Here is a 13961-nt window from a genome sequence, read left to right as displayed (position 1 = left end):
TTTGACATATGAGCATGGTGGCGGTAGTTCGCTGGTCACGAGAACAAGCATATTCCACATTTTGGGCTTGATGAAGACTTGTTTTGTACGTCATAATGGTCAAACTCGGGAACCATCGGATCATTTGATACAAGTTTAGTTCCCACAGGTAAGTTTACTTACGATTGTGGTGGTTGCATTTGGTTTGTGATAAGAACAAGCATATTCCACATTTTGGGCTTGATGAACCCCATTCTTGACTTGTTTTGTATGTCATAATGGTCAAACTCGGGAACCGTCGGCTCATTCGATACAGGTTTAGTTCTCACAAGTAAGTTTACTTACGATTGTGGTGGCTGCATTTGGTTTGTGATAAGAACAAGCATATTCCACATTTTAGGATTTGATTACACATGCTTATCATTAGAACATGCTTTAAGGTGTTTTGACTAGACGAAAGGCTAATAATTTAGGTTGGACATGAAAATCTGTAGAAAACTAGATTTTTGAGATAAAGTTAGAAATTTTTTAACAAATACTAAGGCAAAGTCATGATTTTTAAGGTTTAAACATGGCTATCCTTAGAACATACTTTAAGGTTTAAACAATGGTTATCCTAGCCTAGGCATTTCTCCCTCTCTCAATATATCTTCTTTTTTATCAAAAACATATAACTATAGAATGAAGTTGCTAAGCCATTTAACTATTCCAGACCATAGTACCTACTGCAATTTCTTGAGAGCTAATAGTCAACCACAATTTTGAACATAGCTAAAATGTTCTCACTCATTGGCAATGAACTGCCTTAACAATTATAAGCTAAACATTGTACATTGAATACCTTCTTCAAACAAGGAGTATAAAGTGTTGAGGGCACAAAAGCTCGCTCCATGTCAACTAGTGCAACCACCATTTTCTTGACTTCATTCTGAAACTCATCCAGCCCAGCACTGGCAATTTCCACGACCTAAGATAAGATTTAAATTGAACTAGTAATTAATATGGCGATGGTCATGGATATGGTCGTGGTGGTGACGACCATGATACTGCAAATTAGTGTTCGTGCAATAAGAATTCTAACTTGTAGGTACATCATACCTCTCTCTTGAAAGGAAGATATCTTCCCATATTTGGCATAGCATTTGCAGCAGTGGAAACTATATCAACCAAGAAAATTACTATTTTAAATGAAGGTTGAAATATTTTTTGCATTAGTTCTCCAGGAACAATACTATTTTATATGAAGGTTGAAACATTTTTTTAATGAAGTTTCTTGTTCTTTAAAATTTTCAGAAATTTACAGGAAATTCTCTTTCCCTAAAAGCCTTGGATTTTGATTTATATTGGATTTGGATAAGACGTAATATAAAATTGTATTTAAACATTTCAAAATCCACCCAAATCAAAACGCAGAATTTTATTTTTATTTTTACGTGTGATGATTTATCCAAAAAAACAAATATTAATATTAATTTTCTGCAGAAATAGGTTGCCACGAAAACAAAATCTGGAAAATCTACCTTTAAATTGTTGCCACAAAACTAGGAATGAACAGCAAAAGCTGAAAGCTAGCAACAAGGACAAACAAAATAATAAACAACAAGGCCACTACTTTTTTGTAGTCAAACAAAAGAAAAATGGAAATGATACCAAGTAGCACCTTACTAGAAGAAACAAGCATGAAAATAATTGTCGAAGGAAAAGGCAGAACAAGCTGCATGTTCACACACACACACACACGTGCGCCGATAAATGACTCGGGAATTAGTGTTTTTTCCATTCTTACACGGCCACATGAATAGCATAGTTGTACTTGAAGATTCATGCATTACCTAAAATTGAAACGTAGATGTCTTGATGAATGAGAGAGAAATTTCAATGACAAATTAAAAGCGGTAAAGGCTGACGAATAAGGAGGTTAATGGCAAATTCTCTCTCTCTCTCTCTCTCTCTCTCTCCCAATCAATTTCAAGATCTCACGAAGATGATTGCTTTGCAGATTCGAGCTCGTTCTCCAACGGCAACATTTTTTAAAAGTTTTCTAACATATCAAGGGATAGAATTTAATCTAATATTATTAAACAAAAAATAGTAACATCTGTACACATTATTCTCTTGAAATTATATAATTTTTTCTTATAATTTATTTAAAAAAATAAATATTTAATAAATTATAAGCATTGACATTTAGCAAATTAACAATTTTATATTTTTTAAATATGATAAATTTTCATAAAACCTAAGAATTTTGACAGCAATGCCTCATGAAATATTAATATTAGAGGTTACTATCATATTTCAAATAATAAATTATTGTGATTACAATAATATATATCAATAAAAAAAAATAAAAGTAATATTAATATCATTTTTATCATATAACTTGAAAGTTGAAATTTTAGGACCATGCATATTGTGCATATTATTTTGATTTACTATATTCAAGTATCAAAATTTTTTATTTATGGTGGTTGGGATTTTAAGAATGTAGATAACAGAGTTTTATATTGGCAATACAGATATTTTTCGAATATTGTTTACACATGACTTGAGCTTGTTATAGTCATCTAAACACCATATCAGTATGATATGCACATTCTTGGAAATTTTATAATGGAAATAATAGTTTTGATTTTGCTATCATACGAGAACTAATGGTATATAGCGTAAAACTAAAAATTTGAACAAATTATCTTTGCCTTAGTCACTGGACACTTTCATCTTATGCCATGTGTTTGTATATTTATTTTCCACATTTCATATTTGACATAATATAACTCTCTTAATTTTTCTACCTAGTATCACTTAAGTTATACGTACACCAGATTTTACAATGTCTACAAACTCCAATTATAGTAATAATAATATAATTGCTTTTAAAAAATACTAACAACTAATATAATTGTCTCTAAGTAGTAAAATAAGAATCACTAAAGACATTTGATAAGTTGTATGAATTCATTTGAACAAGCATGGTTATTTATAATGTGTGTAAAAAACTTACTATAGTCTAAATTTTAATAGTAAGAACAAATTGTTAATTATTTAAGAAATACTATAGTAAAGATTAGGAGACATAATGGAAGCCTAAAGGGGACTAATCTCAGCATGAATAATTTTAATTTATTTTAATTCTCCAATGATGGTTTATATTAATTGATTCATTGCTTGCTTTTTTAGATATATTTCCGGAATGGCTGATCAATTAATTTAATGAATTAAAATATTTTATTTGTCATGGAGTTTAATTTGCATGGACCCACGGATAGATAATTTAATATGGTAAATTTAGAAATCCTTAGATAACGTTTTTATGTTAGATTCTTAAGTATTTATTTACTAAAAATTAAAAACGACTTCTGAGGACCCATATTTGATCAGTAAAATTTATTATAGATAATGATAATATGTCATATTTGAACTAATAAAAGTTAAAGATATATTTTTAGTAAAGTTATAATAATATAATTAATAATGATTAAGCATATTATGATGACAATATTACAATACAATTATTGTGTTACATTATGATACAATTATTATCATTTTCATATCAACAGTTTATATTTAATTCGCTAAAATTTTAATACTATTCAAAAACGTAATTAAGAACATAAATTGTTTCTAATTTTCATGTATGTGTTCCTGTAAAACAAATAAAAGAGAGGGTAGTTCTATAGGTGATTTGGGGAAAGACACGTTTTCAGGTGTAAATAAAAAGATTTTTGAATGTAATCAGGATGCAGGAATACTGTGGGCTGTAAGGTACATCGAGCTGTAATGGAGGGTTGCCAATTATAGTAAAAGTGGGTTATGTAGGTTGCAAGAGGAGGGAGTGATCTTTTTGGTAAATTTTAGGGAATGTCTGTGACATTTTTGAAACCTTAGGGGAGGTTAATATAATTTTTGAAATCTCATGAGAGGTCCCTATTTGTCTCTTAGTTAGGAGTCTTTTATTAGTAATTGAATTGGAGTTGGATTGATGTTAGATCTAAAATTTAAATTTGATATAATTGATGTCAATGTGAATCTAGACTAGTTTATGTTTGAATTTACGTGAGAGTTTTAATTTTCATTTTATTTTTAATTAAATTAATTAATTAGTGAGGTGAAAGTGTTAATATTGAATTTTGCATGTTATGTAGACGTTTAAGAGTGCACATTAGTAAGCTATTTACAACTCACACGTCTAATATGACTAAAATAAATGACTAGATAGTCTAAGGATTTTGTTTATAAATATTTATTTATCCTATTCCTAATATATATATATATATATATATATATATATATGAAAAAAAAGGTTGTACCCAGTGCACAAGGCTCCCACTTTGAGTTAGGATATATATATAGAGTAGACTAAACATAGGATAAAATAACTACTTAATGGTACCATTATAAAGCTTTAGTAAATATGACTAAGGATTTTGTTTATAAATAAATAAATAAATATACTTATTTATTCATCCTATTCCTAATATATATGTAGACTAAACATAGGATAAAATAACTACTTAATGATACCATTATGAAGCCTTAGTAAATCAAGCACTAGAAATAAATACAAAGCCTGAATCAATTAAAATATCATTATAATATTGAAAACATTTTTTGCATTAGTACTCCAAGCACAATACTTTTATTTGAAGGTTGAAACAGTTTTTGAATGAAGTTTCTTCGTGTTTAAAATTTTTAGAAATTTAAAGAAAATTCTCTTTCTCTAGAATCCTTGGATTTTGATTTACATTGCACTTGGATAAAGTGTAATATAAAATTGTATTTAAATTTGTCAAAATCCACCAAAATTCAAAGGCAGGATAAAGTTTTTTTTTTATGTGCAATGATTTTATCCCCAAAAAAAAAAAGCTTTAATATTAAATTGCCACCAAAAAAAAAAAATCTGAAAAATCTACCTTTAAATTGTTGCTACAAAACCAGGAATAAACAACAAAAGCTGAAAGCTAGCAACAAGGACAAATATATTATCGCCACTACTTTTTGTTGTCAAAACAAAAAAAAAATGGAAATGATATCAAATAGCACCTTAGTACAACAAACAAGTACCAATCTAATGTCGAAAAAAAAGGCAGAACAAGTTGCATGTTCACACGCACAAACACGCATGTGTGCACCCGATAGACGACTCAGGCATGAGTGTTTTTTCCATCTTACACAGCCACTTGAATAAAATAGTTGTAATTAAAGATTCATGCATTACCTAAAATTGAAACCTAGATGTCTTGATAAATGAGAGAGATAAATTTCAATGACGAATTAAGCACTAAAGGCAAAGAAAACTTACGAATAAGGAGGTTAATGGCAAAGTCAGCCCCAAAGCATCCTCCCAGGGATATCTAGTTCATTGCAGAGGAGAAAACAGAACTTAAAAAACAAATTGAAACCATTTGAAAAAATATGAAGGCAATTGTCATTGAAACTAAATTTGAAAATATGAAGTCAATCATCTAACAATGGTTCATCTAATAAGATTCTCTTTTCTCTAAAAAAATCATAAGAAATCAAGATATTGAGGATTTTAAGAATTATGTGATAAAATATTATGTGTCTGACTCACAGTTGTTGTTGAATTGAATTACAATAGAAGGGCTTTTTTCCATTTTTACTTTTTAATTTTACTGATTCATTTATTTCCCAGGCTCACTTTTTAATTTTTGATAAATATAATTCTACTAAAAAAGGAGAGAAAAATACAGCCAAAAGGGAAAAAAACAAGGAGAATAAGATGTTTTTTCCTTTACAAAATGAAAATAGCTACAGAATCAAAGAAAAAATAACACAAACCCAAGATGCCACAAGCAACACCACTCAACTCCAAGGGAGGTTATTAGAAGCAGCCACACCTTTAAATATTTTGGCAATCCTCCATTATAACAATATGCAGAACGACGTTTTCCTATCTTTTACCTAACCAAACCCTAAACAAAACAGTGCAACAAGTCTTGAACGTGGTTCCTAAGTTTCTCCAAAAATACCAAATAACTTCTTTTAAAGCGCCAAGTGAAACAAATGTGGAGAAGTCCCCCCACTCTTCAAACAAAGGACAAAAATGTCAAGCCTCATTACGTTACGCACTTGTTACAATTTTTACTGCTAATAATAAAAATTTGGTCCCGAAGTAAGGAATATCCCATTACACCAAAGATGCGGTTGACACAGCCAAAACCACACATGTATCCCAAGTCATTCTCTTTTGAAGCAAGTCATTAGTATTGATTTCCAAGGATCATATTAAGGCTCGGCATGATTCAACTAACCAAATCACTCCCTTAAACCATTATGAAACCGAACTTTCAGTTCACCACAAATTTGAACTGAAATCAAACCAATTTAAGTGGGTTAATTGAACTTTGGTTTATCAATTTTTTGGGCCTGTCTTACGGTTAATTGAACCAAACCAATCAACCTATAATTATACGTTTCATGCCAATATATATATATACATATACATATATATAGAAATATTTATTTTTAAAAAAACAACTCAAATCAATATCGCTTTCCTTACATCCAATCACTTAGGGGTGTAGTGGGTTTGGCTTTGGCCAATATCATGGATAGAACTGAAACAATATGATTCCTCAATGGATCACAATTAACAAAACCCAAATGAAGGGCTAAAGGTGGAGAAGAGAAGAGGATTGGGTTTTAGGGAAGGATTTGGGGGGAGAGGGGGGGCGGATTTGTTCTCCGTCTTTCAATGTGAGACGAAACATGGATGACAAGGAAGAGAAAGAGATTGAGTGTTTCGTGGATTCCCTCCACCCACCATCTTTCAACATGGAAATGAGCAGTCATTTCTATTATTTACATTCGTTAGATTCCCTCATTGTATCTTCTTCCTTCTTCTTCTTCCACCCCTCTTCTCTCCTTTCTCTCCCCCACACTCTCTCAGCTGCAATTCTTTTTCTGTTCTTCCTCTGTCATGTTCTATTCAAATCTGTTCAGCACTGCTCTCTTCTCTGCTGTCAGCAGCCTTCTTTTGTCTCTCTTGTTCTCTTTTATTCTTCTCCTCCTCTTGTTCTCTCCATCTTGCTAATTTTCTCCCTTAATTCACTCTACCTCTATTTCTGATTTTCTGTCCTTAATTCTCTTTCTCTTCAGCTATTTCTGATTTCTGATTTCTGATTTCTGATTCCTGATTTCTCTTTTTCCCTCTTCCTCTTATCACCGTGCTCCCTATTCTCCAGCAGAGTTCATGAACCATGACTTTTCTTGCATCTTTAATTTTCTCCATTCATCACACTCCCTCACTGTCAATCTCTTTTATTCTTCTCCTCCTCTTGTTCTCTCCATCTTGCTAATTTTCTCCCTTAATTCACTCTACCTCTATTTCTGATTTTCTGTCCTTAATTCTCTTTCTCTTCAGCTATTTCTGATTTCTGATTTCTGATTTCTCTTTTTCCCTCTTCCTCTTATCACCGTGCTCCCTATTCTCCAGCAGAGTTCATGAACCATGACTCTTCTTGCATCTTTAATTTTCTCCATTCATCACACTCCCCCACTGTCAATCTCTCCTCTTAGCACCACCCATGAAAGCCCTTCAATCATCATCTCTTCTATTAAATTTCAGTACCAAAAAAATAAAAATAAAAAGTTGCAACCTCCAGCCAAAATTTACAGTCTTCCCTCTCATATTTCAAACCATCGTTATCAAAAATGCCAACACCCTAGTGAACCACATATATGTACGAACATTCTGAAACATGGTACATTTTCGATCCAAAACGTTAAATCTAATGATTCAAAGCTTTAGTTCAATATTTTTCACTTAAATTTTTAGTAGTTAAAAGTGGGGAATCATCACATCTTATTTCTATTTCTATCATTTTCAATCTATTTCACAATAGGAAATATCTTCTACACGTAGAAACACCTCAACATCCTCTTCAATATATACAAGTGCCATTACAATTTTGTCACCTTTTTCACCAATATAAATATTTAAGTACACGTTCCATATTTTAGAACATGTGCCATACTGCAAACTTGTTCATGTTCCACGAACCAGAACATCCCACGTTCTAGGGAACTTTGCTTCAAGCATTACTACCCCAGTAGATCTCCGTGATAGCACCATTGTAACTGGAAACAAAAACTGGCAGATAGCCCTTCCTCAAAAATTCATTGCCATCTGACAACACACATAGTCCCAGCACCAGGAAAAAACTACACAGCCATTATAGCCAACCCTTTGAAATACCTAATTTCCTATGCTTTTCTCATCATACACCACCACCACCACCACAATTGCCATCCCCATTCACTTATCTACCTTCGCTATAAATTTCATGCGCCTCAACATGCGCCTCACACACTGGCGATGCACACGAGAAAAACTTCCGGGATATCCTCCAACTTCCTAACTCTATGATAAATTGATTCCAGCCACAATTTTTTTGGTTTTTGTCTTGAGATTGTTATATGGAATGTGACATTTTGCAAAGATAGTATTTTGATACAAAGAGCTAGATGTGTTCCATCAGCATTTTGGAGCATCAATTTGTCACTGCCAGCAATAAGAATCAGATTCAGCAGCATTTGTTGAGCTTTCAAAGTGCTTCGTCTATCAACATTTCAAAGTTCAAGGTCAAATATTTTCAAACTGAGGAAGATTTGGACCATGTATTTTTGTGTTTAGTTCTGCATTATGTGTGCTTAGTCTAACTAGTAGGATTATTTGTACTTATGTGTTTGTAATATTTGTATTTTAGGGATTCTTTTGTAATTTCATGTATCTTTAGGCGTATGTATGTAATGTATTGTATTTTAGGATTTCTTATAATAGGGTGTGAAAGCCATGCAAGAGTTAGTCATATGATGAACTTCAATTGAAAGTGAATGTGTGGTTCCCCCTTTGCATCTCCTGCCTCCTCTTTTTCCCATTTTCATGTCTATCCCACAGTCTCTCAACTGCAATTCCATGATGCTGTCCCGCATCACAAAGAATAAAAAAAACAAAAAGAAATACAGTAAGTGGCTGGCGAATTGTCAAACAGGCAAGGAGGGGATTGGGGTGGGGGGGGAGGGAGAGAAGGAGAAGAGGGAATGGAGTTTATAAGTTGCATCAGCTGGGCAGAAGCTCATATATAGTGAACATTCAAGTGAACATATCCAAGGAACAGCAAGGAGTGAGGAACCCTCGAAGCCTCATGACTTCTCCCAGTCCTGTCGTCTCCCGAAATGCAAGGGCTCGGAAATATACTTTCTGTTTATAATCGAGGAAAGGTTTTAATGAGAGAAAAATATACACAAACACTGACGACTTTTATTAAGATTATAACCACTGAAAAAAAATTAAAACTAAATATGATTCATGGGAACTCCTACAAAAGCACCACCTATCCAAGACCAAAGCATGCAGGGGAAAATACCAACACTGAAGCTAATGAGTGGTAGAAAAGTAATTCCCAAAGATCCTCAATTCTTCCTTCCTCCTTCCTCCCTCATCAAATGCATCAAACCATAAAACAACCCCATAAAATCAAAAAATACTTCCTACAACCAAAGCCCCCAAAATCTCAAGAAAAACAAGTCCTCATTGGAAAAGGGACTCACCTACCCCACACCCCACTAAAGAAAAAGTTCCCAACCTCACATGCAAAAGGGTAAGATCAAATCCTAGGATGAGCATTGGTGTACCTATGCACACAACACACACATTTTATGTTATGATAACTTACTCAACATTCTCATCTACAAACAGCCCATCGCATTCATCCTGTCAAGAACCATGCATCAAACCAAACCTATACTTAGAAACTGAATAAAAAATTTTCCTTCAGTCCTAACAGTATAAAAAGACATGTGCACAACATCAATCAGTCTTAATAGAGTCCTCTCCAATATACAAATTTGACAATGATAATTTGTGGCTTTGATGCACAATGAAGATGAGTCCACAAATTGCAAAACCATCAGATTTTCCAATCAAATTGCATATGATTTTCCATCACTTAAATCTTTTACACGAATTCAAGTAAGAAAGAATTGGTCATGTTCAATAGTCATAAATTTGAATTAAATCTCCAAGTGTACAACTCATGACGAAATAAAAAGTATTACATGCAAAGATCTATAAAAAATACCTCTTGAAAGCACAGAACTCAGTCATTCTTACCTTACAAATTTCTAACAAAAAAATAATTCATAACTAAAGTTTCATAGAAACAAGATTATCGCCACAAAAGAGGTCTAATTGATTAGCTTTTCAAATTTATTCTGTACCACAACAGAGAGATATGAATAGTACGAAAACAACAGTAAGAGAGAACAAGCCCCGCAACCCAATGGCCATCGAAATAAATAATATCACATAAAAACATAAAAAAAGAAACAAAAGTAAAATATATAGTACAAAAGATCTCATTTTCAATAATACTTAAGACAAAAATAAGAGAGAACAAGAGTTGCAACACAACGATCAATGAAATAAATCTTACCAAATCAAAAAGGTAAACAACAAATAGAAGTAATATACATAGTATAGGAGAACTCATTTAAATTCCACATGTATTGGTAAAGCATCATGATCAGGAAATAAACAATTGCATAATAATGTGAAAATACTCAAACACATCTTATACAAGACCTTACACAATCAGTTCCTAAATAAGTAAAACAATGACCCTTTGTAACCAAAGAAAAAGTATTTGATATAAAATAATATTGGCAATCTATATAGTGGTAGGATCATGAAACCACCATTTTTTCTTCTAAAAGATCATAATGGGACATAACCACATTACCTACAAGTCAAAAATCTTTTTATTTGGGATGATGAACATATTCATCATCAACAATCTAAAATAAGGACACAATATAAAAATTCTCAAAGTTTTAGCAAATCTAAATTCAGGTCTATATTTTTTATACATCAAGGTTATTGTACATCAAGGTTGTAACTAACTCTTCCTCATTTTCAATCATAGCCAATATGAGAAGATAAGTCTTCCCCTTAACCAAATCACAAGTCAGCCACAACAAAAAAGAAAGGAGAACAATAGAAAAATAATAAAAATGTAGGACAAATCAAACCAACACTGACCAATTATAAGATTCAAAAGGTAGTATACCTAACTAATCAAGAAGACACCACCCATAGCTCCCCAATTTGTCAACAATTCTACTCTTATCTACCTAATAAAAATGAAACCTTTCTGCAAAAATATTCCGCGAAGTTAATGACTTTGAATAATAATCAAAATGGGGTGACTTAGCTAAATTTATGAAAATAAATAAAGACAATCATTCTGGTGACTAAATAAATAAATACTACAGCCAAATATTAAAATAACTAAAATTCCCCTACAGTTAAAATAAATAAATAAATAAATAAACAAATAAATAAATAAATAAAAACATAAAAATAACATACTAATTTTCAAGACAACTAAAGCAAATATAAACAAAAATCCTACAATGTACTAAATAACCTCCCTGTTGGTCCCAAATCATCTTAGCATTGCTGAATTAGAACTCTAGCTTTTAATCAAGGGCTTTGCTTTTTCTTTTGTAAACTCAATGTAGCTGCAATAGTCTTGTTGTTCCCATTAGCAGATAGGAATACTGAAAATTTTAAATAAGTCATACGAAATCAATAATATCACATAAAAAGATAAAAAAAGAAACAAAAGTAATATATATATATATAGTACAAAAGATCTCATTTTCAATAATACTTGAAACAAAAATAATGTGCCTGGTTAGGGATGTAAATAGATTCGGGTTTGTGGATAAACCCCTTGATCTGTTTTTTATAAGTTGATACGGTGGATTCGGATTCCCAGCAAAAGGTAGATCCCTTAGTGCCATGAGGAGGAGATATAAATAATGTCCCAAGGTGAGTTCAGGATTGCGGGCGGGACAAATTCGGGTTCTCCCCTAGGAGCTCTTGTTTTCTGCTACTATAACATAAAAAATAGTCCCTCTATCTCACATATTAGGCGAAGAAAAACGATAAAGAATAAGAAGAAAAAAAGTTAAAATTGAATAATTGTACAGGCATCTTTTGTATATTGCATACGGCTCTACAATGGAATTGACTTTTCCCCTCCATCGAACAAATAGAAAAATAAGATCTATCAGACCCAGATTGGTAAATTCCAACTACCACCCTTACTTTCCTTTCCCTTTCTTTTCCGAGTTAAAAAAAAAAATACTATGATGGCTCTGTTGCTTTCTATATTTCTTTTCTTTCGTATTCGTATGTGATTCAGATTCAGCAATCCCAAAGTTTCTTTTTGATTCAATCAAATAAAATATGGAAAAAATAATCTTATATATTTATATTTATTTTCGTACTCTTTCCTAGCATAAAGATTGTTAAGAGCCCTCACTGTTGGTCCCAAATCATCTTAGCATTGCTGAATGAGAACTCTAGCTTTTAATCAAGGGCTTTGCTTTTTCTTTTGTAAACTCAATGTGGCTGCAATAGTCTCGTTGTTCCCATCAGCAGATAGGAATACTGAAAATTTTAAATAAGTCATAAGAAATCAATAACATCACATAAAAACATAAAAAAAGAAACAAAAGTAATATATATATATATATATACAAAAGATCTCATTTTCAATAATACTTGAGACAAAAATAAGAGAGAACAAGAGTTGCAACACAACGATCAATGAAATAAATCTTACCGCATCAAAAATGTAAACAACAAATAGAAGTAATATACATAGTATAGGAGAACTCATTTAAATTCCACATGTATTGGAAAAGCATCATGATCAGGAAATAAACAATTGCATAATAATATAAAAATACTCAAACACATCTTATACAAGACCTTACACAATCAGTTCCTAAATAAGTAAAACAATGACCCTTTGTAACCAAAGAAATAGTGTTTGATATAAAATAATATTGGCGACCTATATAGTGGTAGGATCATGAAACCACCTTTTTTTCTTCTAAAATATCATAATTGGACATAACCGCATTACCTACAAGTCAAAAATCTTTTTATCTGGGATGATGAACATATTCAACATCAACAAGCTAAAATAAGCACACAATATAAAAATTCTCAAAGTTTCAGCAAATCTACAATCAGGTATATATTTTTTATACATCAAGGTTGTAACTAACTCTTCCTCATTTTCAATCATAGCCAATATAAGAAGATAAGTCTTCTCCAAAACCAAATCACAAGTCAGCCACAACAAAAATGAAAAGGAGAACAACAGAAAAATAATAAAATGCAGGAGAAATCAAACCCACACCAACCAATTATAAGATTCAAAAGGTAGCATACCTAACTAATCAAGAAGACACCACCTTTAGCTCCCCAATTTGTCAAAGATTCTACTCTTATCTACCTGATAAAAATGGAACCTTTCTGCAAAATATTCCGCGAAGTTAATGATTTTAAATAATAATCAAAATGGGGTGACTAAGCTAAATTGTATGAAAATAAATAAAGATAATCATTCTTGTGATTATGTGGATGGTAGGCAATTTTTTAGAGGATTAGTGAGAAGAAAAATGGTCCACTAAGAAGTATCAAAAGAGTAAACCGAGATTTATGTGTAATATCATGTAATAGGCTTTCTTATAAATAAGGAGAGTTAGGATATTGTTGGACTTTAAGTGGGTGGGGGAGAAAGCAAGAGAAATAACTAAATAAGGATTTAAACTTTGGTTTGTTTCCTTTTGGTTTGTTATATGTGCAGAGAGCACCTTGTAGTACGTATGAGAAGAAGAAGATCATTGGCAATCACTATGGATCTTAGGCATCACATGTCAAGTCAAGACAGCAGAAGTAATTTCTTGCAGGCAACATGAATACATTCATATTTATGAAGGTGAAACTTGGAGGCTAACTTCTCTTGGCACCCAAGGTTTGTACCCACTTTCGAACCTACAAAACTTATAACATTCCGCCGCAATTTACAAAATCAAGCCCAGAATTAAAACTCCGAGCTCACTGCCCAATACTATAGCCAAAGATTAAAATAACA

At 32.0% G+C, this 13961-nt stretch overlaps 1 protein-coding gene across 3 annotated transcripts in view; it reads right to left on the bottom strand.

The window, feature by feature from the left end:
• The window catches only part of LOC131161489 (uncharacterized), a 156970-nt gene that overhangs the window by 136253 nt on the left and 6756 nt on the right, over nucleotides 1-13961 (bottom strand). Inside the window, exons 2-6 of one of the 3 annotated variants that reach the window (XR_009138579.1) lie at nucleotides 13256-13339; nucleotides 12336-12463; nucleotides 11073-11565; nucleotides 5282-5333; nucleotides 4944-5197 (exon numbers count right to left, since the gene is read on the bottom strand). Coding sequence is in view for 1 of the 3 variants with exons in the window: in XM_058117292.1 (XP_057973275.1) it covers nucleotides 821-946; nucleotides 5282-5333 (178 nt within the window). In the remaining 2 variants the exon portion in view is untranslated. Of the gene's footprint in view, nucleotides 1-820; nucleotides 947-4943; nucleotides 5198-5281; nucleotides 5334-11072; nucleotides 11566-12335; nucleotides 12464-13255; nucleotides 13340-13961 lie in introns of those variants that run through there. The other 2 variants (XR_009138580.1, XM_058117292.1) reach the window with 2 other exon arrangements.

Source organism: Malania oleifera, chromosome 1 (genome assembly GCF_029873635.1).
Source record: "Malania oleifera isolate guangnan ecotype guangnan chromosome 1, ASM2987363v1, whole genome shotgun sequence".
Taxonomy (NCBI): Eukaryota; Viridiplantae; Streptophyta; class Magnoliopsida; order Santalales; family Ximeniaceae; genus Malania; species Malania oleifera.
This window is presented reverse-complemented; position numbering and strand designations above follow the sequence as displayed.